Source organism: Trematomus bernacchii, unplaced genomic scaffold (assembly GCF_902827165.1).
Source record: "Trematomus bernacchii unplaced genomic scaffold, fTreBer1.1, whole genome shotgun sequence".
Lineage (NCBI taxonomy): Eukaryota > Metazoa > Chordata > Actinopteri > Perciformes > Nototheniidae > Trematomus > Trematomus bernacchii.
The window spans coordinates 2,820,849-2,847,377 of NW_022987910.1; the positions used below are offsets into that span (position 1 = coordinate 2,820,849).

At 39.9% G+C, this 26,529-nt stretch overlaps 3 protein-coding genes across 3 annotated transcripts; 1 reads left to right on the forward strand and 2 right to left on the reverse strand.

Moving 5' to 3' along the window:
• Positions 1–776: 776 nt before the first annotated feature.
• cpda (carboxypeptidase D, a) lies at positions 777–19,114 on the reverse strand. The gene is made up of 21 exons (XM_034114991.1): positions 18,327–19,114; positions 16,953–17,200; positions 12,173–12,315; positions 11,853–12,022; positions 11,040–11,464; positions 10,729–10,920; positions 10,290–10,457; positions 9,978–10,087; positions 9,702–9,804; positions 9,230–9,372; positions 8,970–9,139; positions 8,559–8,861; positions 7,878–8,073; positions 7,512–7,647; positions 7,186–7,332; positions 6,776–6,874; positions 6,634–6,698; positions 6,266–6,397; positions 5,786–5,971; positions 3,660–3,762; positions 777–3,237 (listed from the first exon to the last, which is right to left on the reverse strand). The coding sequence occupies exons 1-21, from the start codon at positions 18,971–18,973 to the stop codon at positions 3,011–3,013; spliced, it is 4,113 nt and encodes a 1,370-aa protein (XP_033970882.1). The 5' UTR covers positions 18,974–19,114; the 3' UTR covers positions 777–3,010.
• LOC117470282 (uncharacterized protein C22orf31-like) lies at positions 3,769–5,193 on the forward strand. Its single transcript, XM_034114993.1, has 2 exons — positions 3,769–4,277; positions 4,403–5,193. Exons 1-2 carry the CDS (start codon positions 4,260–4,262, stop codon positions 4,940–4,942), a joined length of 558 nt encoding a protein of 185 aa, XP_033970884.1. The 5' UTR covers positions 3,769–4,259; the 3' UTR covers positions 4,943–5,193.
• A 1,664-nt stretch (positions 19,115–20,778) lies between the features above and the next one.
• cryba1a (crystallin, beta A1a) lies at positions 20,779–24,001 on the reverse strand. The gene is made up of 6 exons (XM_034114994.1): positions 23,805–24,001; positions 23,306–23,371; positions 23,021–23,139; positions 22,365–22,506; positions 22,036–22,178; positions 20,779–21,349 (listed from the first exon to the last, which is right to left on the reverse strand). Exons 2-6 carry the CDS (start codon positions 23,342–23,344, stop codon positions 21,202–21,204), a joined length of 591 nt encoding a protein of 196 aa, XP_033970885.1. The 5' UTR covers positions 23,345–23,371; positions 23,805–24,001; the 3' UTR covers positions 20,779–21,201.
• Between the last annotated feature and the right edge of the window lie 2,528 nt (positions 24,002–26,529).

Below are 26,529 nucleotides of genomic sequence, written 5' to 3' on the forward strand. Positions count from 1 at the left end.
TAAATCCCGACATGGGAAACAATGTTCAGAATGCAGCTACACACTATATTGTATATGCATACTGTCAAATTTGCCAGACAATCTTCAGTTATATGTTCCTATTTTTTGAACTACCCAACAACATAACATAAAACTGTGCAATGGGTACTTATATACTAGGAAATATAGTATTTACTTCTGTCATCCTGCAGCTTCTTCATTACTTTCTACTTGTTTCACTTGTGTTTTCATAATGCTGCTACTTACCTTTTTATACTTGAAATGTGTAATTATTTTAACTACTTTTTACTATACTGTCCACTTTACTAAATACAGTTTTTATTTTGTCTCTATCAGTACAGTCTTTTTGCTGTAACTATGTAAATAAAGGATTCTGGTTCTGATTTTATTCTTACATTTACGTTATGTAAAAAAATTAATACTAACATTTGGTGTATGCATGACCTGGCACATATACCATTGCCCAGTTGGTTCAAAGAACAAAATCTCAGAACATCACCCATAGGTTTCTGTAATTTGTAATATTTGGCTATTTAAAAAAAGTGTATTGATTGATTGATAAGCTTAAATAACCATGGTTAACTGTATGTTCACTTGTGCGATTTTTTTTATGCCTCACACCTTCCCAATTTGGCCTCTTCATTCTCCCCTCCTAAAATTCCTCGAATATCAACATCTTAGATTACGACCTGTTAGACCTTCTATGCCCAGCGTACCCCAATCTCCCCAGTTAAGAATAGCACAATATCACACAAAATCAAGAGAGACGTGAGGTGTTTTATTTGTGTTTTTAGTTTTTATGTTAGCATGTCATGATCACACAGAGGTTTTTATAATTATTGTTGCTGTGTGTAGATTCACGGTTAACATGAATGTATTTATTCATTCATTTATTTCCCCCATTCACAATTTCAAACATTATTTACAGTTGATTTCAGTCTATATAAAATCTTCACACCAACACTGCATGACTCTGACACGCGCAACGTTCAACAATTCAGACACACGCATTGAAAGACTAAGAATAAGAAAGAAAAATAATACAAATTTGTCTCTACACACATCAGTTTAAACGTTACTGATGACAGGTGCATCTGATAAAAGTAAAGAAGGAAATAATCTCTTCTCAAAGTAACTGAAAATCAAGGCAAATTAATTGAAAAAGGGTCTGTTTCTTTGAAAACATTTCATGGAAAACATGCATGGCATCACCAATTTCACAGCCATCGGATTTTAATGATCAAGTGCCATGTTGGGCATTTCAGCTCATGATAACCAACAGTTATACTTTTTTTTCTTTTTCAATTAACTGTCCACTTGCATATCGGCACACAAACCTGCTTCCTTGTTGAGTCCATATAACCTACTAAAAGAAATGTCCTCCGCCTCTTCAATATGTGAGAGAAATGGCATATAACTGCATTATCATTTTGCACCAGACTACGTTGTTCTCTAACACCAATAAGGCAGTCTGTTGGTAGTCTCTTTTTCAGAGTACCTGACCATTTTCTGATGGGGAATCTCTAACAGTGCATATTATATTTACACATGGTAGGTATGTATGGAGTAAACGTGTGTGTGAAAAGGTCTCAACTCATTTGCAGCTTTCAACCACATTGGTATGACTACAGGTTTGGAAAACATGATTTTATTTGCACTAGACCTTTAGATCATGCAGAATTGTTGGCCCTGATGTTGATGCATAGACAGTGATCAGTAATGATGGACAAACCTATGACCTTTGCACTCCAAAGTAATGTTTAGTGGAGGAACAAACACAAACACAAATGAAAACAGAATCGATAGTCCTTATAATGAAACAAAGTGAGAATGTGTCAAAAAAGGGCACACACAACTTACAATGTCCAGACAGTGTGAAAACATCCTAAACCTTTAGTTAAAACAACAAAAAACAGAAACACAAATACATTCTTTTTTTTATGATTACATATTTAGAGAATCATTGTTGTTATCCTCAGCCAATGATATGGGACGATCTTTGCTTTCCATTTAGTGCAAGTGACCTCCATGCATACATGAGAGCACCCCACACTTATTGGGCAGGTTTCCTTCAAGCATTTCATTGGTAACAGACTCTCCTTGAAGCTTTAAAGCTTTTCAGAAGATCGCCCATGGTAATGGCTCTGGCAACAACATTGACTCGCTGGAAGAATACAACACTACTGAAGCCAGGCAAGGGCAGCCTAGAGTCACCTGTGCAGAAACAGTGCAACACTGGAATTCAGCAATCCTTTATTCAGAAGTGATCTCTTTGCATACCACCTGAGTATAGGATGGATCAAATATAAGTTATGTTGCTGCTTTCGGTCACATACTACAGCCCGACCAGACTTTAAACTTTACAGAAGCCAAGGCACAGTGTTGGATTCAGTCTCCAAAGGCTAGGACACTTACATGTGGCAATGCTTTCTTTGATAAAGGAAACATGATTTCTAATTGTATAGCTAAAGCAGTATTGAAAGTTATGCATGAAAACATTGGGGAGATTGTGTAGGATGAATCACTTCCATCCAGAGTTTATTACATAAGTAAATTGGGGTGTATGTATTTGGACTTCTCGGCTGGAATTCCTTAGGTACAGTAGGCAGGACAAGTTGTGGTAAATTATTACTCATGTGGCTCGGAAATGAAAAAGCAGTCCAACTTAAAACCTGTGAAAAGGACGGACGGGGGTCACAGTGGACCAAACCTTCAGTAATCTCACCCTCCTTTTGTCCTTTTGTCCTGATCCAGTCAGGTAAAAAGGGAGCGAACACTTCCGTCCAGACACCAGCAGGATGCTCTTAAAGAAATAATTTAGTAGCACTAATAACTGAGTGAGTCTTTAGCGCTTGTTGGTATAATAGAACAAAATGTCTTTATCACTCTTATCTCCTTCATAAAGGGAGACAGAGATGCTATCTGGACTTCAACCTGTTCCTTGTTGGTTACATTTAAGGGGAGATCAAAATAAAATACTGAGCCAACAGCTACATTGGTGTAATCGTTCTCAGATTTTGTTGGCGTACAGTGTATCTTCCTCGCTTTCACTCTCGTCCTGAAACTCGTGGGCAAGCAACGACTTCTTGGAGCCCATGGAGGTGAGCCGGATCTCATCGTCGTAATCATCTCGGTGCTGTCGCAAGCGATGGAAGCCATCTTTTTGACGATTAGACTTAGCTGCGCACACACACCAGATGATGCACGCCGTCACTACCAACGCTGTCATGGAGGCCGCTGCGAGGAGGAAGAGAAACACACAACTCAGTATGTCTGCTTACCATATTTAGTTTCTAAATGAAATTAAAAAAATTTAAAAGGCAAAATACTCCACTAAAAAGCAGAAAAGGAGTTTTATTATATATTTCCCACTACAATTTCAGAAAGAAAATATGTTATTGATTGCATGTCGTTTGTGTCAAAGACAACAAAAGTCAAATACAAAATGAAGTTTTGAGACTTATCACTAGCAAGAGTTGCTTCACAAGAGCTACAAGGCATGGTAACTAGTAAAACGTTTTTTTAGGAATAATTTAAATCAAAACATTAAACTGCAGGTTGGAATACAATTTAGCACATTAAAGAAGCCAAAATACAAAAATGATATTGTTTTTTCACATAATGCTTAAAGTTAACACAGGTTAAAGTTTATTGCTTACCTGCACTGGCCACCACAAACTCTCTGGGTAGGCCAAAGATGTTGTTGTCCATGTCGAACTCAATAATGAGGGAGGTAGCAGCTTCATAGGAAGACACCACCACCTGAAATACAGCAACAAAAAATAACACAGCTGTTTTTACTTTGGCTGTGGTAGCTTCTGAATATAAACTGCTTTACATTAACAAACTTTTCACAAGATTACAAATGCAACATCTACCACATCATCTCATCCATCTGGCTGTTTTTCCAAACAGCTACAGCTCCCTACAGAGTGGGGAGGTTGATTAGCCAATTAGCACGCCTCGTTTGCAGGTGTGACCGCTCAGTTTAATCTGGTGCAGGTTGTCTGGTAATTCTAAAATGGGTTCAGTGTGCTGGCTCATAAATATCCTAAATCAAACCTTCCTTCTGAGAGGTCAATTTCAGAATTCACTTTCTGACTTTTCTCCACAGTGAGGGTAAAGTGTCACTCATTTATTCAGTGTCATATATAATTAAATCTAAAAGAAATGGGAGATCTAGGCTCAAAGCTCAAGAAAGACGGATTTCAAACAGTGGGGCTTCAGACCTGAGTCAGTAATGCCTGAACGAACTCCCAATGAGTTGTTGTCAAAAAGTAAGTGCTTCTCTTTATCCTTTTGTTCCTTTACCAATATGGTTTGTTTGCTAGTATTCAGACGGTATCACACAGAAAAGCCCACAGAGCTCCTGAATCACTCAAACTTATATCACTTCTTTCAGAGGAATGAAATGCGTCCCTATGGCCTAAGGAGGAGTATTCGATGTCCTCAGAAATATGGGGAGACGACTAAAGAGAGGAAATACATGGTGGCCCCAGCTACCGATTTGTACTGTCTGTGTGAGCAGAGTGAAGCAGACCCCCAGAAACCCCTGGATGACAGATATATAAGAAACGCTGCCGTTCTTCCTGATCTAAATCTGCCCCACAGCGACAGAGGCCTCGCTGGAGAAGAGAGGACCTCCGTCAGCGTGTCAAACCCCCAGCCGGGCCCTCTGATGATCCACGGCTTCACAGTGCCAGAGTTCCAGCAGACGTATCGCTCCGTGGTGGACCCTCTGCTCTTCAGGCCCTGCGGGAAGCTCGCAGCCTACAGTCTGGAGCGGGGCCGTGACATAAAGGACCGTCTGTTCCAAGAGCTGGCCTACCCCACACTTCAAATCTCAGAGCAGCAAAATGGAAAGCTGGAGGTGATGGAGAGGTTTTGTGTGCTCCGCCCGACACCTTTCATAGATATTGAAAGTAATGGGGAACCTCAGTGATATCCTCCTGCTGAGTTTTGTATGATTATCAGACATGTTCTTTTCTGTTATGAGCCATTGTTTTTCTTTTTATGTCACTTGATACTTTATATATTAAGATTTTGTTTTCCTTGAAAAGTTGTGGCAGATGGATTGATATCTAAAATGTGTGTTGAAAAAATGTCAATTGTTTGACATTTACAATAAAGCTCCTCTTTAAAGCGGTTTCAAAAAACACACAATGCAAGACCAAATAAACCAAAATCTGTGAATGCTGTATTTTGTTTGGGGTGGGGGGGGGGCTTTATCTGCCTAAAGTAAGTCGAGGGTTCTCAAAACAAGACATTATAATCACATTTCTTTATGAGCATTTCATCCCCTGATCTAAAAACTGTTAATGTTTAATAATGTAAACTAATCCAAAGGCCAAGATCATGTTTTTGTAAGCTTAAAAAGTGATCATAATGGAACATATTCATTAGAAGCTGTAACCTTTAGAGAACTAAAGTTACTAAAAGGCATCTGAAGGGTTCTGGTTCAGGTTATACGTCTTAATATCAGCACTCTACCATGTGCAGTAGATCTAGGGAAAAGTGTACAAACTAAGAAAGTAGACGAGAATGAGTCAAACTAAACTACATTAAAAGTCCTTAGTCAACCAATGCAATATTTGTTAAATAAATTGAGTGGAAGAAATAAAAGTGGTATCCAAGCCATTCATTTGGCTCCATCTAGTGGCCACCCGGTTAGGCACTTTGAATTGGAGTTAACCTGTTGTCAGGCGTTATTCCAATCTAGTCATTTGCCTTAAAAGCTAGTACATTCCTAGAAGGCGTAATGCAGGATATTTATAGAACAGCGTACCTCTTGACGTTGTTGTTGGTAGCCATCAGCAACGGCTTCGATGTTGTGGTTGCCAGGAGCCAGCAGAGCGTGAAAGTAGCCCCCCTCTGTAGTAAAGACCCTCACTCCACCATTCAGCACAATGATCGCCCCAACAATAGGCTTTCCACTCTTGTCCCTCGCAACGCCACGCACCCCTTTATGGACCTGGGTGGGGAACAAATGGAGGGCAAATTAAGGCTGTATGATGATGAAGGAAATAATAATCTTAAATCCTTGATTTATATTAGTATGTCTTAATACTTGTTTAAAGCTGGAGCACTAAATACATTGCAAGTTTACATACTGCTGCATAACTTTCAGAATATATATGTAACCTAAAATCCGTATCAAAAAGTGAACAAAGGCGTAGAAGTTGTACTTTTGTTAAAGATCTACAAAAACAATGGTAAACAAGTCCATTACACTTCTGTGTTTTGCTGATAAAATCTTGCGTCATACCTCCACCAACATGCTAAGGAGAGGCTTCTTGTTCTCCGCCCAGAGTGTGGCCAGCTGCTCAGCAGGAGGGAACAAACAGCAGCCACTATACACCGTGATCTCTGGACAGTGGCCAAAGTCCATGCTGAAGTCCTGGGAGGACACAAATACACACAATAATACTTTAGACAGTACTGTGGTAGAATCCTATTTCAGGATTTGCTTTAACTTTTCTGTTATTTGACATATCTCCAAAGTAATATAATGTAAAATATTAACTGTTCAAAAAGCTGTCAATACATAAACATTTTGTAAAAATTCCCCAAATGTAAGCTCTAAAGAAAGTACTAACAAAATGCTATTACAGAAACTGGGGTGGAGAGACTCACCTTCATGCTCCCCATGTGACTTTGTCTCTCTGCCGCCCTCATCACTCCATCTGGGATGTTGCCCACTGACAGAAACAAGTTTCATACGTTTATTTATTTATGATTCACGTCAACATGAATTACTCATAGTACTTGAACATACTTTGCCCGTTGTTTGAACATCCAGTATCCCCCAGGTGCATCTTAGGGTGGTTATTGGCATAGACACTTGCCAAGTACTTCAAAGTGCCCTCATTTTCAACTGTCAAAAACAAGAAAGAGTACATAAAACCACAAAGCCAAATCATCCCTTTTCTAATTGCTAATAACTACAAATGAAAGGCTTGTCAAAGTCATGTGCAGGCAGGATGAGAGTAAAAACTAAGCAACACAAATCACATTCCTTTGGTACAGCCCCAGGGGCAATCTCAAATGTGTGCAATCTTAAAAGTGGATTCATTTCAACAATTGATTTTAAAACCTCCATGAGTAAATATACTTTAGATAATATATCATGCCTTTAAAAGTACAAAGCATTTTTTTTACAAGCAGTGTTTTGCATCATGGTTTTACCCGACTGGACGGGCTTGTCGTACGGGTATGTTGCAACAAGAGACCCTCCATCGAGGGCTACGGACAGAGTGTAGCTCTTATCGAGAATCATGTCCATCATGGCTCTGCTCTCTGGTTGGGCCTCGACCACACGCTGTGACGCATTGCCTGAAAGAAAAAGAGGAACAGGAAATGTTAGATGCTAATCTTTTAGAGGCGAGTGCATTCAACAATGATGTATTTGTGACATTCACAACACATCTTTGAGAGTTGGAGTTTGAACAAGATGATTAAATATCTTTTATTTCTTAAATCTGATTGCACACACACAAATTCAGACAACTGACCGAAGAAATCTGTGTCCAGATCCTTGCCGTGAGCATTGGTTAAGCCCTGGGTGGAGGTGCACAGCTTCTCAGTGGCCTGCTCTCGTCCATCTGGGTTGATAGAAGGCACGATGACAATCCGGGTCTCATTGATCAGCTAGGGAAGGGAAACAGAGAACAAACTGTTGCAGTCAATGATGAATCATATGCTGCATTACTGGAACTGGTTACAGAACAAACTGAAGCCAATCCCAGATATGAAAAGAGTGTGGATTCCTCAGAGAATGAAAACAAATGTGTGTACTCCTATGAAGTTAGTGTTGTACACAGTTGATACAGTCCAGGTAATCAAAACATTGTGTTTTCCTGAATGACCCCATTACTCACCCTGCTGATGGCTGGGTTCTTGCCATAGTTGATGCACAGGAAGGCAGCAAATTCCAGCAGCAGCTCTGGGCCCACTGCGGCATTACCGTGGATCCCTGCTTCAAAGCGGATCTTAGGCTCAGACGGTTCCGTTTGCCCTGGTTTGTTGGAGATCTCCAGAGCCCAAATGGTTCGAAACTCTACACTTTGGCCCAAACTGGAAATAGAAGAAATAAACCAGAATACACATGAGTATTTTAAGACCGTACACGTAAAGATTTTAACTAATACATATCACAAAAGCTTCCCCAGCGGATTACTTAGATTAAGACAGTTGTTTTTTGTATTGCAAGTGTTGTTTTTTCCCCAAATAATGAAATGTATATATGACGCAATATCTAGTTTACTTTTGGTGAATTTAGGAGAAATCTACAGATGCAAAAAGACAAAGTGGTAAAAAAGAAACATCTAAATGTTTATGATGTGTGTTATATTTCCAATGGTCTAAATACGAGGAAAAAAGCCCAACCTCCAGAAATTGATTAGTGCATGAAAAACAACCATCATTTTTGTCTGCAGTGTCTTGCCTTAAGAAAAGTAACCAAAGAGATAATCAGGACAGCATTGCCTTTTGGTATGCAGGGAATGAGAAGTATAGAGGTATGATATCAAACAGTCATGTTCACTAGCTAGTTCCATTACCTCTGTAAGGATGTAATTTTGGGAAAGTTAAGTGTGAGTCCTCTTAGAAAGCCAGACAGATCCTTGTAGCCTCTGTAGCGGAAGCTGTTATCTGTGGCCGTGCTCCTGACCAACTCCTCCAAACCCTGGCCGAGGGACAGCTCCTTGATTAAGCTCTGGAATTTCTTCTCCGATGGGGTCTGTGTGGTTTGGGGTCCTTTGGGAGATTGGCCTTTGGAGTCTGAGTGTATACGTGTCAGTCTGAAGTCCACCACCTCTGCTCCACCTTTAGAGACTGTGGCATAGGTCCTCACAGATTTATAACTGGACAACAAAGAAAGACAAAAGCACTGGTAAATAAAAGCACAGAAACATCTAGAAACTTCATGGTCAATTATTAGTTTGTTTTTTATTGTGAAATCCAAATCTTACCCATCAGCAGAGGCGGTGATGGAGTAAGTCCCCGGGGACAGCAGTCTCCAGAAATCTCCAGTGCGAGCTGATGTGATGTTGTGGTCTATCCCCTCCACATCAATGGTGGCATTGGGAATTCCTGTGCCGTCCGTAAGGTCTGAGACGGTTCCTTTTACTCCAACGTGAACCTACAGAGACAGATGACCACCTAAATATGAGTGGATGCAAAGCTGAGTGAAAGAGGGAGAAAGCTCTGGGCAATATTGAAATGTGTTAACCTGGTGTATGAACTCAAGCAAGGACCGTCTGTTTTGTTCCCAGTGTTTTGGCAGCTCCCTGGCCATGGGGTACTTTACACAGCCCAGCTCGATGGTCACCTCGAAACAGTTGGTGTTTAAGTAGTTCCAGTCCTGCATGCCCCCTGGAGAAGAAAGCCAACGTGTTACACAAAGCAGAAAAACAAGTTCAACACAAAGTGGCGGTTTTTAAATGTTCTGATCTACTGCACACAGGGCCTTTTAATACTTTTAATATAATAAGTGATAATAATGAGCTCTACAACTATAATATCTGCACCTTTTGCAGATGTGTAAATAAAACACAACCATCAATCCTCTGTTTTGAGGCTATAAAAGGAGAAATTGATTTGTCCAAAGAGGTTTGAGGCATAAGGGTGATTTGGCTAATCTCCTGTGTAGCAGAAAAATGAATGTGGCGAGTAACAAAGGAGGACAAAAGGTGTAGGCTTACCAGGAACATTATACCAGTGTGCGCCGTTGGTGATGCCATCCTCAAAATATTCAGAAGGGTACAGTGTCACACAAGGGTGTCCATTGTGCATTAAAGGATTCTCCTGCAAGTGAAAACACATCAATGAGTCCTGTTGTGGTCAAGTTATAAACCTTATCTCTCCAAAGATTTTTCAAAAAGTCAATGGCTTTATCTGTTCTGCCTCTACCCTTTGTTTTCCACTACAACAAGCAGACATTATCCCAAACTGAAACGGATCCAACAGTGTCCGGTTACCTGTGAGTACGCTCTAGAAATCTGCTGAAAGACTTTGTCATCAGGCGACGGGCTGTACTCAGATGTCCCCTTTTTGTCATCATCGTAGGGGTAGTTGACCACCAAGGAGCCTAAATTCCACATCACAGAGGTTAGACCAAAGAGTAAAGAAAACGTCTACATTTGTTACAAGCCAATTCAGAACAGTAATCCTCTAGTGAAGTAACTTGAATTAATAGAAATAGAAATAACAGATCAAAAGACATATCAAATGATGGTATTGAAACTAAATACTTCAATCTTTTGCATTATGATTTTACAAGGAGCCTGTACCTCCATGCAGGTTGGCTGACAGGATGAAGGGGATGCTCTTCAGCCAGTTGATCACAGCTATAGTCTCCGGCTGTCTGGGCTCTGTGATGGTAACAAACTGGTCTGGGAAGTTGCGGTTCAGGTCGAAATTGTTGCTGTTGTTGCGCCCACTGTAGCCCTGTTCATCACCTGCGCGAAAAAAAGATCTTCTGATGAGTAACCTTCATTTACAAAGGCTATTGGCAAGCTTTTTTGTACAAAGCATGATGGTAAATGTGGTTTTGCCATGTCTGCTTTAGATGTGATGGCAGTCAGCGAAATACACTAGAGACATTTTAGTTCAGTCACTGCTTGAATCATGTGTGCCCTTTATACTAAGATACATGCCAAAATACTACAGGTCTTAATGTTATACCTTCATTGTTGAATATGTAAGAACTTCTCAGTTTATGTCCCTTACCTTCAATGGCTACCTCATAGCCATCAGGGTTCATAGAAGGCATGATGTGAATGCGGGTACTGTTGACCAACTGTGTGACCTCCGGGTCAGTACCATAGTTACTGCACAGGTACTCGATGAGGTTAAGCATCAACTCTCGGCTCACCACTTCATTACCATGCATGTTGGCTACATACTTAAACTCTGGCTCACCTGAAAAAAAAAAGGTCAGAGTGAAAATCTATCAGAACAGAACATTTAAAGCAGAATCTTCATGACATGTAAAGAAAAGAAAGTATCCCAATTCCTTTAATCAACCGTATAAGACATACCATGCTCATGGACAGTGGGGTTGTCTGAGATGGCCATCACATAGAGCTCGCGGCCTTCCACGGAGCGGCCAATCTTGTAGAGATTGGTTATAGAGGGGTACTCGCTGCTGTATTTGCGTAAGAACAGCTCCATGTCTGCGTAGTTGTGGTGACGAAATTCCTGAGGCTGAATGGGCTGATGTTCAGGTGGACGTACAGCGGGGCTGGAGTTGCCTCCTTTAGAAGGAACTAACCGGGTCTTTGTGGAGTCAGAAGAGATGGTGGTGGTGGTGGTGGAGATGTTTGAGTCATCGGTGGATGGCATGGAGTTTTCAGTCACAGTGATGCTACCTGCAGCCTTAGTGACCACAGGGGCCAAGGTAAAGTTAAGTTCTGTGGCTTTGCCCTCCACGACCTGGACACCGTTTACTGTCATGGGTGTGAAGCTGAAAAAAAAAAACACACGCTTGAGTACTTTTACTCCACCTTAAAAAGAAGTGCAGCATTATGATGACTTAACACCCAAAAAAGAGTAATCGGAGAAGTTTCCTTTACATTTCTCTACCAGGAAGTAGAACAAGGACTTAATCTGTAAACCCCTTTAGAGGAAGTAAGTCACGCATGACTTTAGTTAAGGACTTAAGGGGCATGGAGGGTGAGCTTATTGTCTACTAAGTTTGCTTTGTTCATTGTGGTCTCGCAACAAGCGCTTGCTGAGCTGTCATTGCAATGAAAACCTGACAATCATTTAGCCTTTTACTAGGTGATTCCTGTCCTTTAATGTATAACCCTTTTTTTAACCCTATGCAGAGTAACTGTAGTGGTTTTACTCACCCTGGGGCCACAGCTGTTATGTTGTATGTTCCTGGGAGTAGAAGGCGATAGTACTCCCCATATTCTCCTGTGGTCAGGTTGTGGCGAATGCTTGCCACCACAATGCTGACATTGGCTAGGGCAGTGCCATTGATGGCCTCTTTCACAAAGCCACGAACACCTATATGGACCTGTAAAACAGCGGTATCGTAAAAAAAAAAAAAAGAAAGGGAATCCTGCTCAACTGGAGAAATGGTACGCCAAAGATTGGGGTGTTATCCTAACATTATAAATAATGCTGATTAACATTATTCATTTATTTAGCTAAGAAAGAGTTCTACCTGAGCTATGTAGGCTAGTAGGGATTCCCTGTTAAGATCCCATTCCTGTTGGAGCTCAGAAGAAGGAGGATATTTGCAGCAGCTCAGCTCCATGGTGATTTCCAGACAGTTCCCATAGAGGTAGTTGTAGTCCTGCATTCCTCCTAGAAAACAGAGAAACCATGTAATCAACAAATCAAGCTAGAAATGGCATCAAAACATTGAACTAAATATGATATAAAAGAGAAGAATGTGTCTTAATCTTTTAATTAAACTGATGTGTACGAAAGGAAATTGTAAAGTCAATTATTTAACATGCTCTGCCTCTCTCTGGTGCGAGGCTAATTTATTAACAGAGAAGGACACGGTCTGAAAAGGCCTGAGTCCGGCTTTGTCTCTTCAATGGCACAGTTTAAAGAGTGTTTAATGTGGCCACAAGCCATGACTTCTGCAGTAAGGCAAACAGAGATACACACAAGAGGACCTGCTGTTCAGCTGGCCATCCCAGCGGAGCGACAGCAGGCAGCTGGAGGCCCTCTGGCTGGGGGGGTGACTGCAGGATCCCAGTGAAACAGCTAATGGCTCAAACATTTCCAAATAACTTCAGAAAAGCAACCCGTCTGCCACCAGTCTTAAAGAACAAGAAAAAACTCTGGCATCTAAAACTGTCTGTGATGGACAAGCAATCTTTATCAAAACACCAAATATCCACAGCCTCGGCAATACAATACTCTGAACACCACAGTTGTTTGGCATGGGCTGTTTTATTCTAGGCTTTGTGTTGCCTTGTTCATCTTGTTTTTTTCTGCACTTAACAATCATTGCTAGAAATCCACAACTCTGCCACTTTGATATAATGTGATCGGTTTGCATGATGATAAAATCCTCTTGAAATAAATATTTCCAACTGTAAAAGACCAGCTGTTAAGAACATTACAATACCTCCCTTTCACGTCAAGGAGAAAAAAGTTGCAAGCATTTATGTGTTACACGCCTTGGATCTGATAGCAGGCGTACAAAAATATATACACCACAAACACAAGTTCCTCCCAGTCGTCCCCGGCCGAGCAGCAGCTGTTCGGCGCTCTGAGACTTGGCGAGGGTGACTGGCATTTACTGGAAACTGTAAAGGGCAACTTCTGAAGTTAAGATCTCCGCAGACACGTTTCAGACGTGTTTTTTTAGTTGTCCATTTTGCATTCGTGTAACAGAACAGATTAACTTTTAATAATGACAGGAAGGGCAACTCCATTGTATACCCAGGACTAATCCATACATTCTGAAGTGGGTGGTCCAAACCTTTACACACTAGGACAATAGGGACCATGCCCGCTGAGCTTATTTTGACAGTGGTGGTGTTTGTGTGTCGGGGTAATTCATTTGAGGTTTTACCCCCTGGGGTGGCAGCGCAGACAGCAGGGTGCTATGTCAACCAAACCAAACGTAGCCTTTAGAGAATACCAGGTGCTAATGATAAGCAAATAACACTAGATCTACATCCTGCTGTGACAATGTGTGGAAATCCATACGTGGCTGAACCGCATGACACACAACCCTTTGCTCCCTGCTGGTCACAAGACAATAGGCGTCGAGTTGCACTGAGTTCTTTGAACAAACCTAAATTGAGTGTCATTTACTTAAAGTAAACACCTTGAGTATGCTGACAGACAGAGACTATGTAAGACCAAACTCAAATATCCTGCATGTGTACCGGATCCAGTGATCCAGAGGCACACCCTGAGATTAGCAGCAAACCACTGGCCAGACAATGGAGCTAAAATCGGAGCTGGTAGCTGAACATGCAGAGAAGGGCACAGGAGCATTTATGACTTTAAGGGTTTAGTGATAAATTGCGTCAGTCAAATATTTAAAATGAAAATCCATATTGAATACCAACAGTATCCTCTTAGGCACTTTCAAGGCTTCAGATTATCACAGCAATAACGCTGCATTTCCATAAAGTAAAATGATATTCTTGACTTTGTTCTCCTGCATTACTAAAAAGGCAGTGACATGTGACATATCTCAGAAAAACCTAGGCCTTTAAACAAATGACCCATAAATGTTTAAAACCATTTAGACTCTGAAAGATCAAATAGAGATAATACAACAAAGTAAACATTGTAAGATGAAAAGCTTAGAACCCCACAATATACATTTACAACAACAACAACAACAGAGGGGCCTAGTGTTGTGCTGAGGGTGACATAGTCAAACATAAAAGCTGAAAAGTAAAGGACGCCCTCTGAGGCCAGACTGTGTCAAAAGATTATGAGACAAGATAACATGTTTTGCTGAATCATTATTTCAAGCCCTGACTCACAAACAAAAAAATCTCCTGTCTCTGGCTCTGGCTCTGGCTCTTTGCCTGGGCCAATCATTATGTCACAGAATGTCCTGACCGTTTCCATCATCTGCCATTAGCCCAGTTTTGGCAGTGACATTTTATCCACTGGGACATGTCAGACAGACACAGCTCTGTCTACTCAACTGTTTAACACTTTTACTGTCAATCTTTATCTAGAGATACGGATATTGTTGCTGCTAAAAGCTTTACTAACTGGCTCCTATTGCTGATTTAAACTGCCTGAAGACGGGTCGTTTTAGTTGAGAAACAGAGCAACAACAAAAAGGTTATCTTCTTCAGGTAAAACCGCCATTTCATAATCACTGTGCTTTTCCTTTTTCATGACAAATAAAGTAAATATTAACACAGATAAGTAATGGCAAACGTTAACTGCCATTTATAAGTGTGTGTTCAAGGCTTTGGTAATGAGTTACAGTTCCAGGGCCAGGGCTGGTGGTAGAACAAAGTGACATCTAATGATTATCGAGCTAAACTTCTTTTTTTTATTAAACCTAAAATCAATTTTAGTCAATTCAACTACCAACATTACAAAATAATAAATTTGTAACAAATTATAGCAGGTCTTAAAGAAACTTACAGTACTATTTTTGCTTACAATGAGCACATTTCTCCAAACTACTTCACATAATTAACATACGTGCATACAGTTGTCATCATACTGCCATTTTATAATACCACAAACTCAGAACTACAAATGTGGTTAAAAGCTACTAGTACTCATAAACTGACCTAAAACATTGTCCTGATGGAACAATCATTTGTTGAGCGATTTTAATTGCGGGCAACAAATGGTGCCTGCACCAGTTTAACAGCTGGCTCCATTCAAATAAATCCAGAAAAATAACACACAAAACGTGTAACACATTAAAAAATATATTTACTCTACTTCTGGAGAGCCACAGTACAGTTTACCGACACCTACGTATTTGACCAAAGCAAATGCATGATCACCCCTGGGAAAACACCAATTGATAGACACACTTTCCACCTAAAATAAAGTACAACAATTAAGGCACATCTTATCAGGAATAGCCGTGCGGAAACCTGAAGCAACAAACATCACCACCTGCAACCCCCCCCCCCCACTCCCAAAAGAACAAAGTAGAGAGTCAATGATCAAGTTTCTGCCAAGTTATGCAGAGTATTTTTCTTGACCTGAACACAGAACAAGGTAAGGAGCAACACAATCTGCATAAGCTAAACAAAATAAACTTAATATTATATTGTAAATATTATATCAGTGCATCAATGACTGAATTTTAGAGCGTTGTTTATGAAGAATCATACAATTCTATTCTTTGCAGCTCTTTTAAAAAAACTTTCTATAACAAGTTACACAATGCAGCTATAATGTGCAAACGTACCCATGCTAACTATGAACTAGGGCTGTGCAATTAATCGTATTTTAATCTCGATTACGATTTTGGCTTGCAACGATTACGAAAACAACGTTATCAAAATAAAACGATTATTATTTTTATTTAAAAAAAATTAAAAAAATGTAATTATTATTTTTTATTGGTTTTTCAGTTGAATTATACTTAAAGTTCAGGGTAATCAACTGTTCAACGCATGCTGTTCAAATGTGTTGTTTTCAAAGTAAATGGATAATCGTTTTTAATAATCGTGATATCAATTATTGACCCAAATGATCGTGATTATGATTTTTGCCATAATCGCACAGCCCTACTATGAACTTTGCTTTATGTGTAATGAGCTTTTCGAGGAGGGGATAAAGCTAATGAATACTGCCTATAAGCAGATTTGCAAAGCAAGTTTTTCAAGTTGCTTTCTGGAATGTAACTTGAGCTACTCAACTCTATATATTACATTTTTACTTGTGATCTGTGAAAAACCCTTATCATGAGAATTACTTTAAGCTGTGTAAGGAAATGATAATAATTTGTTCCTGATTCTCCTAAAAATTATTTGTAGCTTGTGAATACCAACCACAAACGTTATGGTGTAAGTTATAATCTCGGCTTTTAGATAACAAGATCAAAAGCAGCAACAAAGGTCTTTAATATTTTCTTGTCTGCGGTCTACAACTTGAAGCAATTGAGAGAACAATAACAGGAAACAAAATATCCTCTTAGCTCATAGCTCAAAGAAACAACACAACAATCCCACTTGGCCGTCTCCGTGGCAACACATAGCCTAGGTGCCTCCCTTCTGAGTGTTACAACTCATAGCTTTAAAATAAAAGGTCTGAAGGCATATAAAACCCTTGCTTAGAGGGTGCAAACCACACAGTTCAAACAATGGTTCTGGTTGGATATCATCACATCCAAAACAGAATATCAATGTCCGGTATGGTCAACCCAAAAGAAAGTCACCACAGCTTGTGTTCCCCTACCAAGATTCAACAACAATAAAGAAAAAATGCAATCACTAAACCAGGCATTTAAAACAATATATAATTGATCATCTTACCAGGCACGTCGTACCACTGCGCCCCATTGGTGATGCCGTCTTTGAACTTTTCAGTCGGGGAATCGGGACAGTTGGGCTCACCGGTCTTCATCACATGGTGGTTCTTGGAATACACCAGGGCCAAGTATCGAAACAGCACGTCGTCCTCGGCCGAGCTGTAGTGGCCCTGCCGCTGGTGCGTGGCCGAGTCATCAAAAGGGTAGCTGGCCACCACGGTGCCGCCATGCAGGTTCCCCGACAGCACAAACCTGGAGAGAATATGGCTCAGTTAAAAAGTCTCCTGCAGGGGTCTCTTGGGGGTCAGTATGGGCTTTCAATTGTTTTTCACTTACAGGGTTTCCACAGCATGTCTACAGGGATATTGTAAACATGCAGGGTTTAAGTCTAGTTTTCCACGTCATGTCAATTTAAATAAAATGTTCAGTTTTAAAAGCTGCAGTGATTTGCTGACTTGATTTGCATATATATATATATATTTCATGCTTTTTAATCCGTTTTTTTTCTCATTAAACTGACTATCTTTGGGGTTTGACAAAGATAGACATTTTCACAATTTATGACATTTTATGGACTAAACTATTTAGCAAAAATGTTGACTCATAGCATATATAAATCAAGAACATTTGATCCCATTTAAGAAGCTTTAACTACTGGATGTTTTGCATTCTTGCTCGAAAAAGTAGCTGAAACACTATGATAGTATGGTGTCCCAATCAAATAGACGATGTTGACTTTATTGTCAATACCACCTGCTACCTATTGAGGTCTTAAAGGAGACAAAGAAAAGTGTTGCTCATTGACGGGAATGTTTGTCCCTTTCCAAATCCTCTCCAGTGAGACTCACAATGACCACAACGTGTTTAAGATCATTGAAGTTTACTCAAGTCATTCCAACCTGTGCTCTGGGCAACACGACCTCACAGCAGGGGGGGGGGTTATGTGCAGGGGTGGAAGAGGAACTCAGATCTTGTACTTAAGTAAAACTAGAAATACCAAAGTGTACTAATACTGTGTTACAAGTAAAAGTCCTGGATTCAAAATGTGACTCAAGTAAAAGTACGATAATATGAGATCAACATATACTTAAAATACTCATTATGCAGAATGGCCCATCGCAGAATAATATAAAGTATACGTAATGATTATAATTCTTGATGTTTTAATATGATTATTTGTGTGTATAATTAATCCATATTTGCAAAGTAACTAAAGGTATTTAATATAATAAGAGTATAAGTCTAATGTTTACCTCTGAATTGTAGTTAGGTAGAAGTACAAGTAGCAGAACATGGAAATACTAGAGTAAAGTACCTCAAAACTGGTACTTTGGTATATTTACTTGTGCAGTGTGTTCAATGGAGGACAGGGACTCACTTTTTCTCCTTGATCCACCTCATCACAGCCACCACCTCGGGGATATTATCTGGATTGAGAACCTTCTCATCGTACTGGTCAGGGAAGCTTCTGTTGAGGTCCATATTTAGGGCATTATTTCGACCTCCGTTTTGTCCATCGCAGTCCCCCTCTTTGGACTTCTCAAAGCCGTCAGGGTTCATACTGGGCATGATGTAAATATCCGTGGTGTCCACCAGCTCAGTAATGCGGGGCTCCTCTCCATATTTAGCCAGCAGGTACTCCACCAGGTACACCAACACCTGCCTGGACACGGTTTCGTCGCCATGCATGTTCCCCACATATTTAAATTTGGGTCTCCCCGGGGTGTCTCTACTGGGGTCCTTAGTGATCCGCATCACCCACAGCTCCCTGCCGCCCACAGACTCACCTACGCTTGACAGGTTAGCTAAGTGAGGGTATTTCTCCACTAAGGACTGTAAACGTATGGTCAGGTCAACATAATTGTAGTATTTGTTGTAAGTTTCTACAGTTTCCTCCGTCGAGGGGTTGACGCTCCGTGTCCTGGTGTCACCCGGGGAGACAACAAGAGAGAGAAGAAAGGCGAGAAGAAGAAGTGACACCCGGAGTTTCGGCCTCGTCAGGAGACGCTCCCAAATGTGCACCATGTTGAAGTATCTTCTACTTCTACACCATGAGGACGTTCAAATTAAAGAAGAAACACCCGGTCCGGAGAGTTTGGCTCCCCAGTGACAGTCGTATTATTAGTGTTGTCAGACCCTGGCCTGCCTGTTTCCATCTACTTCCGCTCCGAGCACAGGGGCGGGGCTACACGCTGACGTCACATTTTAAGGTGGACCGGAGGAGTTTATTTATACAGTCTATGTTCTGAACGGATTTCCACTGTTTATAATACATTGTATAACATCTAACCCAGGGGTGTCAAACTCAAGGCCCGGGGGCCAAATCCGGCCCGCGACATCTTTTTATGTGGCCCGCAAGAGCTTGCAAAGAATATAATATACAATACAATTGGTGTAATTGTTGAATATTTGCTTTCAATTATTTGCCCTAGAGTTCTGCTTTCAGACGTACTTATTTAGGAAGATATTACCAGAATTGATAATAATCCAATGCAGGGCCAACAATGTAATATAATACATTATTTAATATATATTATATATTTACATATATTTATATATAATAAAAATTACAACCGGCCCTTTGAGTGCAACCATAATGCTGATGTGGCCAGGGATGAAATTGAGTTTGACACCCCTGATCTAACCAGAGGTGGAACTGGGTGGAACAAGTCCAGACAACAAGTAATAGTCCTGCAATCAAAATGCAATCAAACTGAAAGTACAATAGAATTAGCATCAAAATATGCTCATTATGCAGGTTGGCAGAATTTCAGTATAATATAAAACGCTTGTTTTGATTATAATTATTGATGTATTGAAATGTTGTCAAAGCTGGAACAGGTTAGTCACGTTGTATGCTGTAGAATAAATCTAGTGGAGTAAAAGTACACCATTTACCTCTGAATTGTAGTGGTGTAGAAGAACAAAGTAGCAACAAATTGAAATACTCAAGTACAAGTCTCTCAAAATTGTACTTAAGTACAGTATTTGAGTAAGTCTACTTAGTCACTTTACACCACTGCACCTAACAGCCCCTAAGACTGACCACAGACACTCAAATAACTGTTTAAACACCTGTTTACACCTCTCTGTACTGTATATTTACCTCTCATAATGCTCAATTCTCATTTTGCTTAGACTTGACAGATCATTTTTAAATATAGGGACGCCCCCATTTTATTTTATTAAAAACTTGCTTTTAGATTTGATCTTTGTTGCTTGGTGTTTTTAAAGACCTGACCTCACCTTTTATGTCATAAAACGCTTAATGGCATACATTCAGTAATAACTTCTAGCAACCCTATTTATTTTAATTTTTTCATTGCTATTTATTTATGTATTTATTTATTTAATTTTGTACAAATTATTTACACAGTTTTTCCATCTGTTGAATTTCACTGTGTGGTTTTCATATCAGTGCTATCCTGCTCTTGACTGTTATCAGTAACCTATGCAATCTTAGTGTGTGTACCACCACTTAGTTATGTTTAAAAGTAAGCTTTAAGTTGTTGATTCAGGTAAGAGCTCTGATATCAGGGGATGATTTTCTCACAAAAGAACTGTTGCTCTTAAATTTCAATAATTAACCAGCAACATTGAATACATGTTGTGTGCATTATTTTCACAAGTAAAACTTTCATTTTTTGTAATACTCATTCAAATGAACATACGATGCAGCAAGAAGTCAAGATAAGAGTTATAGTATCTTAGATTACTCTACTCAGTTTTGGAGAAAGCTTCATTTTATGTTTCGGTATGAATAGAGAAGCCAGTGTTAATATATTTCCAAACCAAATCATACAAAATAAATCACAACTATGCAGCGGAGGTTAGCAGTAGACTTTTGTTTTTCCGTTTATTTCATGTTGCCCATTCGTTCTTTATTGATCACCAGCTCCATGTTTAACCTTGAATACCAATGCCTCTGCGTGACATCTCCACCCTGAGGCCTATAACTTCATCCTCTTTCCTCCTCAGGGGGGTGTCAGTCAGGGGCTTCTCTTAAGTAAATGTTTTTCTTCTTTTCTTTGTTGTTTTCATAATTTCTCTTTATTTTCATTTGGCAAAGAAACAAAAGTGCAGTAAAACATCTTGATTGTGAAGCACCAGCAAAGTGTCAGCCGTGGTTTATAAGGTCTGACGGAGCTGGATAAAGCTTGGAATGACTGGGTGAGGGGGTGAGGAGGAGGATGTGGAAGAGGGGGAGGAGGTGGAAAAGGAGGTCAAGAGTTTGGGGGAGGATGTTGCAGGTCTTATTGCTGGATTCGACGCAGCGACTGCACCTGGAAGGACTGAGCATGGGAGCCCCACTCTCTGTAATGTTTGTACTCGCCGCCATGACGATCACACTCCATGATGTACTGGTAACCACGGTAACCTGGGAACTGATAGCACACCCAGCTGGAGGAGGAGAGAGGAAGAGGGGAGGGCGGAGATTAATCATTGAAAAATAACCACAGTTCCAAGCTATGCGAGAAGAAGGCAGAAGTATAAGCAATATAGGAGCAAACTAAGTCAAATATCTGGTTGTAATTTTAAATGTATGCATTTTGACAACTTCCTTTGTTGATTACAATCAGAAAATGGGAAATATGATCTTGGATAAAACTGATTTTTGCATTACTGTAATATAGAATCTTTTTTAACAATTGTTACTGAAAATATTGGTGATTATATTCAAAATATTCATATAGATAGAATATAAAATGTTGCTCTCTACCAATCTTAATTCAAGTTATATTTCTATATGTATAACTTTTAACAAATGTTTAATACAAATCAATGTTGAGTACCATTCACCTAAATCTTTTTGTAACAGTAATCAATAAGTAATTTTTAAATAGTTTAAATAAAGAATTAAAATAGTACCAATACTTATTTCTTTACAACAGGATATCTATTAGTGCATGATCAGTATGTGTATGCATGTCTGCCATCAGACTTTACATGTATGTGGTTCAGCAGAAACAACAAAGACAACAACATTTAAAAAGACAAAGGTTTTTCGTGTACATTTTACACATTGGTTTCACAAATCAGAATACATATAAAGAGTTATGAATTTGAGTGCAGAGGTTGAGACTTACGAGCCGCTCTGAACTTGCATGGAACCAATCTCGTTGTTGCCCCAGCCCATGGCCTGCAGGGAGGGGTAGTCATCGTTTATGTCCCACTGCCGTCCCATGAAGTTCTCCTTCTCAAACAACACCATCTTTGACTCCTTGTGGTGCTGAAAAGACATGTTATCATTGTCATTTATCATACTAATCTAATTTATGTGGGGGGGGGGGGCCTGGTCGTGATGATACATAAGACCACACTGCACATGTTGTGTGAGTCAATTTGACATTTTTGAGACACACGAGATGTGGTATGGAGGTGAAACAGAAGCCAGAGCAGTGAGACAGAAACTCACAGCAGAGCAGATGGGGCGGAAGGACATCATCCTCTCAATGTGGTAGGCGTTGCTGCCGCTCCACGACTCCCAGTGAGGATACTCTCCTCTCTCCAACACAAACTGCTGTCCACAGAAGCTGGAGTGCTCATATCCTGCCCAGCTGTCCCCAGCAAGCAGACACACAAACACACACACACACACACACACACACACACACACACACACACACACACACACACACACACACACACACACACACACACACACACACACACACACACACACACACACACACACACAAGATCATCACAACAAAACAGACTCATGATTAGATATGAGACACTGATTATGTTTTCATTTTTCTTCACTGAATATTGGTTGTTTCTTAGTTCTGTTTGCACATTGTGTTTATTTGTTTTAATCTCTCTGTTATTTAGCCCATGGCGAAATTTGAAATAATATGTAATAATATAACTATAATTTATTAGAATCTGTATTTATCTGTTGAAAAATGTTTTGGTTAGTTTGTGTTTTTCACCCATTTTTATTTCTGTTACCTAAAACAAAGTAAATGTATAGACGAAATTAGCCAATAAGCAAATAAAAGATCTGATTTTAATTGTGCTATATTATTAATGTTAGTTTACTATAATTGTCCTCATAGTTTGACTTACGCTCCACACTCCACCTTCAGGGAGCGGATGTTGTCAACGCCACACTCCATGATGTTCAGGCAGGCTGAGGTAAACTCCACACGCTTCCCTTGGAAGTTCTCCTGGTCATAAACGGTGATCTGTGGAAGACACAAATGCATACATGTAGTATGCACATGCAAAACGCACACACTGATGTGTGTACAGACACAGGCACACATCATTGACATCATCAGGCCAGGCATGAAATTAAAAAAGAAAGTAATCTGCTTTTGTTAATCAAGCGTGGCAAGACATCACACTCACCTTCCATGGTCCCAGTGGGATGGGATTATTCAGAGCCATGCTATCTGTATCTCAGTGCTGATTTACCTTCAGTGTGGGGAACAGGGAGAATCATATTTATGGTAATATTAAAGAACGCTATACAGTTCAAACACGACCTGTCACCTCCTCAACATCAAATAGAATGTATGTTTTTGAGTTATTGTTTATTATCAATTGTACGAGGTATTTTAATAGTCTTTGTGTTCCATACAGCAAAAATCTATATGAAAGAAAAGAATCATTTGTATGTCTTTAGGTATGAACCCTTTCTTGAAGCAGACTACATGCCCACACTTGATGATGCAGCTGTCGATGGAAGAACAATGCTGTTCGTTCTCACTGTGTGTGGTCAGTATGTGCATGCATGTGCAGTTTATACATTTACGTGGCTCAGCAGAAACAACAAAGGCACAGACATGTAAAGTGACAATGGTCTGCACAGGTCTATAGGATGAACGGATTAAGATGGAGGGCTTACCTGACCGGCCCCAAAGAATTGCAGTGCAGTGCTCACAAGGGGCTCCACAAAAACGATGTCCTGACCCAAGAGTAAACGGGCCTATTTATACATGCTGGTGCTGAAAGGCAGCTGGGCCTGTGGGTCGGGGCAGGAGTCAGCACATTGCTGTTTCCCTCATTGTTCAGCACTGAGCTGCCGGGCTTTATTTCTCTGGGACTAAATGCAGGGCACTGTGCCCAGTGCGGATATAATCAAGTTCCAAATGGTCCATGACCAGCGGGCCAGACCAAGTCCTGGTACAGATTGGGCCAGGAAACAGATCATTACAGGTGCTGATAGTCTTGCCAGTGCCTCTGGTGCAAAAGGAAAAAAAACACATTTAGTGTTCAAGTATAAAGAGAATGAAATATGAAGTTGCAAACGGAACAAGTTCACTTTGGTGGTATTTGTTTTTATATCCTGGAGCCAAACAGATGTGTTTTTTTTATGATAAGCTGGATTTGTTTTTTAATAATGTACCTACTGTGTTCTTTCTACACTGAGCTGTCTCCGATCTGCTAGACATGTCCACCTCAACTGACCCCTCATCTCGGGTCCTTTCACCTTTCCTCACTCCTATATACACACATGTTCAGTCATGCACACCCACGGTCATGGCACGCAGATGCCTGTTCATGCAGTCACACATACATACAGAGCATACAAAAGAACTCACACACTTACACATCCTGTAGTCAGCATATTACTACCTAATCCTCCAATTGTTTTTTCATTCAATTTCTTGAAAATCACTTATTATAAAAGCACACATTATAGCCTTAACATGGATCAAAAGTACCGTACTTCTTCACAACAAAATTGAAATTCTTCCAAATTGCTTCAGTGAAAGCCATTAATCCAGTTGACCTAACGGTAGAAAAATAATAACTTTTACAAAAACGAATATCATACTTTGTTTTATATAGCTACATACAGCAACATGTAACGTAAAAAATAAGAGCATTTTTAATTGTATTTAAAATAGACATTTTATTCACTCCCAGAAAGATGATGAGATAATTGATGTGGACATTTTCTGACAGGTCACCTTGTATATGCTATCAGCTATCGATACCAATTTACTGTATAGCCTAATATCGTGGTTACTGTAAATGTAACATGACTTGCAAAGGCGAAGATACAATTATAACACATGAATGCATAAGCCTCAGAAATGCATCTTAATTCCCATCTCAAAATGTAGAGCTAAATTCATGACGAGGTACAACCTGAAGGAAGGACCCTTGTGAATGTTTCTCTGTTATAAGCTCAAACTGATCAGTAAGAGAAGAATATACTGTATTCCTGTGGTTAGATGATTAGAATCAGAGTGAAACTGATCCCTCTTGCCTCTTGTATTAAACACTATAAAAGTCTAAAATAGCTTTGATTTTTAAATGTGTTCATATTGCCTTTGTATTTAATAGATCAAGAGATGACATTTCCCGTGGGTTCTTTCGCAATGCTCTAATAATTCCTTTTATAAATTCATTTCTCGCCCACAAGCGTTTCACCAATGTTGCTTTCAACAGCTGCATTAAGATCATGAAAATCACATGAGTTGATAATCACAATATTCACAAGATCTGTCTGCTTGCAATTACATTTAGTCAGCTATTAAAAGATCACAGTGCCACAGGTGTGGGAGATATATCGGTGAATACACGCCACATGTAAAAGCATTTATCAGAACACTCTAGCTTATTGAAACTTTGAAGACATTTATTATATATGTGACCTTTTAGTCACGGGATTACTATTTGTATCTATTTGTACAAGAAACAAAAAGGTCCTTTTGTGTTGGAGTGCATTTGTGGATAGTACCTGAGTGTATATGTGGGGTTGTATGAAATGTGTGTATATGGATACAGTCTGTCCAGCAATATAACAAGCAGAAGAGCGTCCAACACACGCCTGTCGAAAACAAAAGAGAGATGGATGCAGCTCCTGCAGTCAGCACATTACACACACAGGGCTCAAAGGCTTGGAACGGCTGTAACACGGATCAAGAGAAAGAGAGAGAATATGGAGTTGAAAGACAGAGATTATATAGAAACTGAAGGAGAAAACAATAGAAATATAGTATCACTATCAGAACCCTTTAAGTATCCCTGGGGAAATTGTGTTTTGTGACAGTTGCTACATTTTAGAATGATTTGAAATAAATGGTACATTAGAAAATAGAATACAAATATTGAGATCAACATAATAAGTTAATGAAGCATAAAATAAAATAAAAAGTGTGTGTTTGTGTGTGCGTGTGTGCGTGTGCGTGTGTGTGTGTGTGTCAAACTGCTGATGGCAGTGACTGTCCTGTTCCCCACAATGGTGCTGGAAAACAAAACAGGCAGCCCAGTCAGCGCTTCTTGCCCACAGATTAGCAGCGTGACCTTTGACCCCCGGTACTCCAAAGAGCTCACAGCCAATGAGCTGTCAGAATCGGGCCTCTGTAGACTCGTCCTGGTTGTGAATGTATATATATCTCCCCACCGACCTCGCCTGTGACCATCAATTTACTCCAAGGTCGGTCCGTTGAACCTGCAATTGTAACTGTAAGTTTTCACTCTAACGTTTTCTAACTTTTAAATAACTGGTGGTATTTTGTTCGCGAGTGAGTAGCATATTGGGGTTTCCTGACTACCCACACTTAACTTTGACTTATTAGATAGTATATTGGCATAAAACGCAACAGGGTATGATTTTA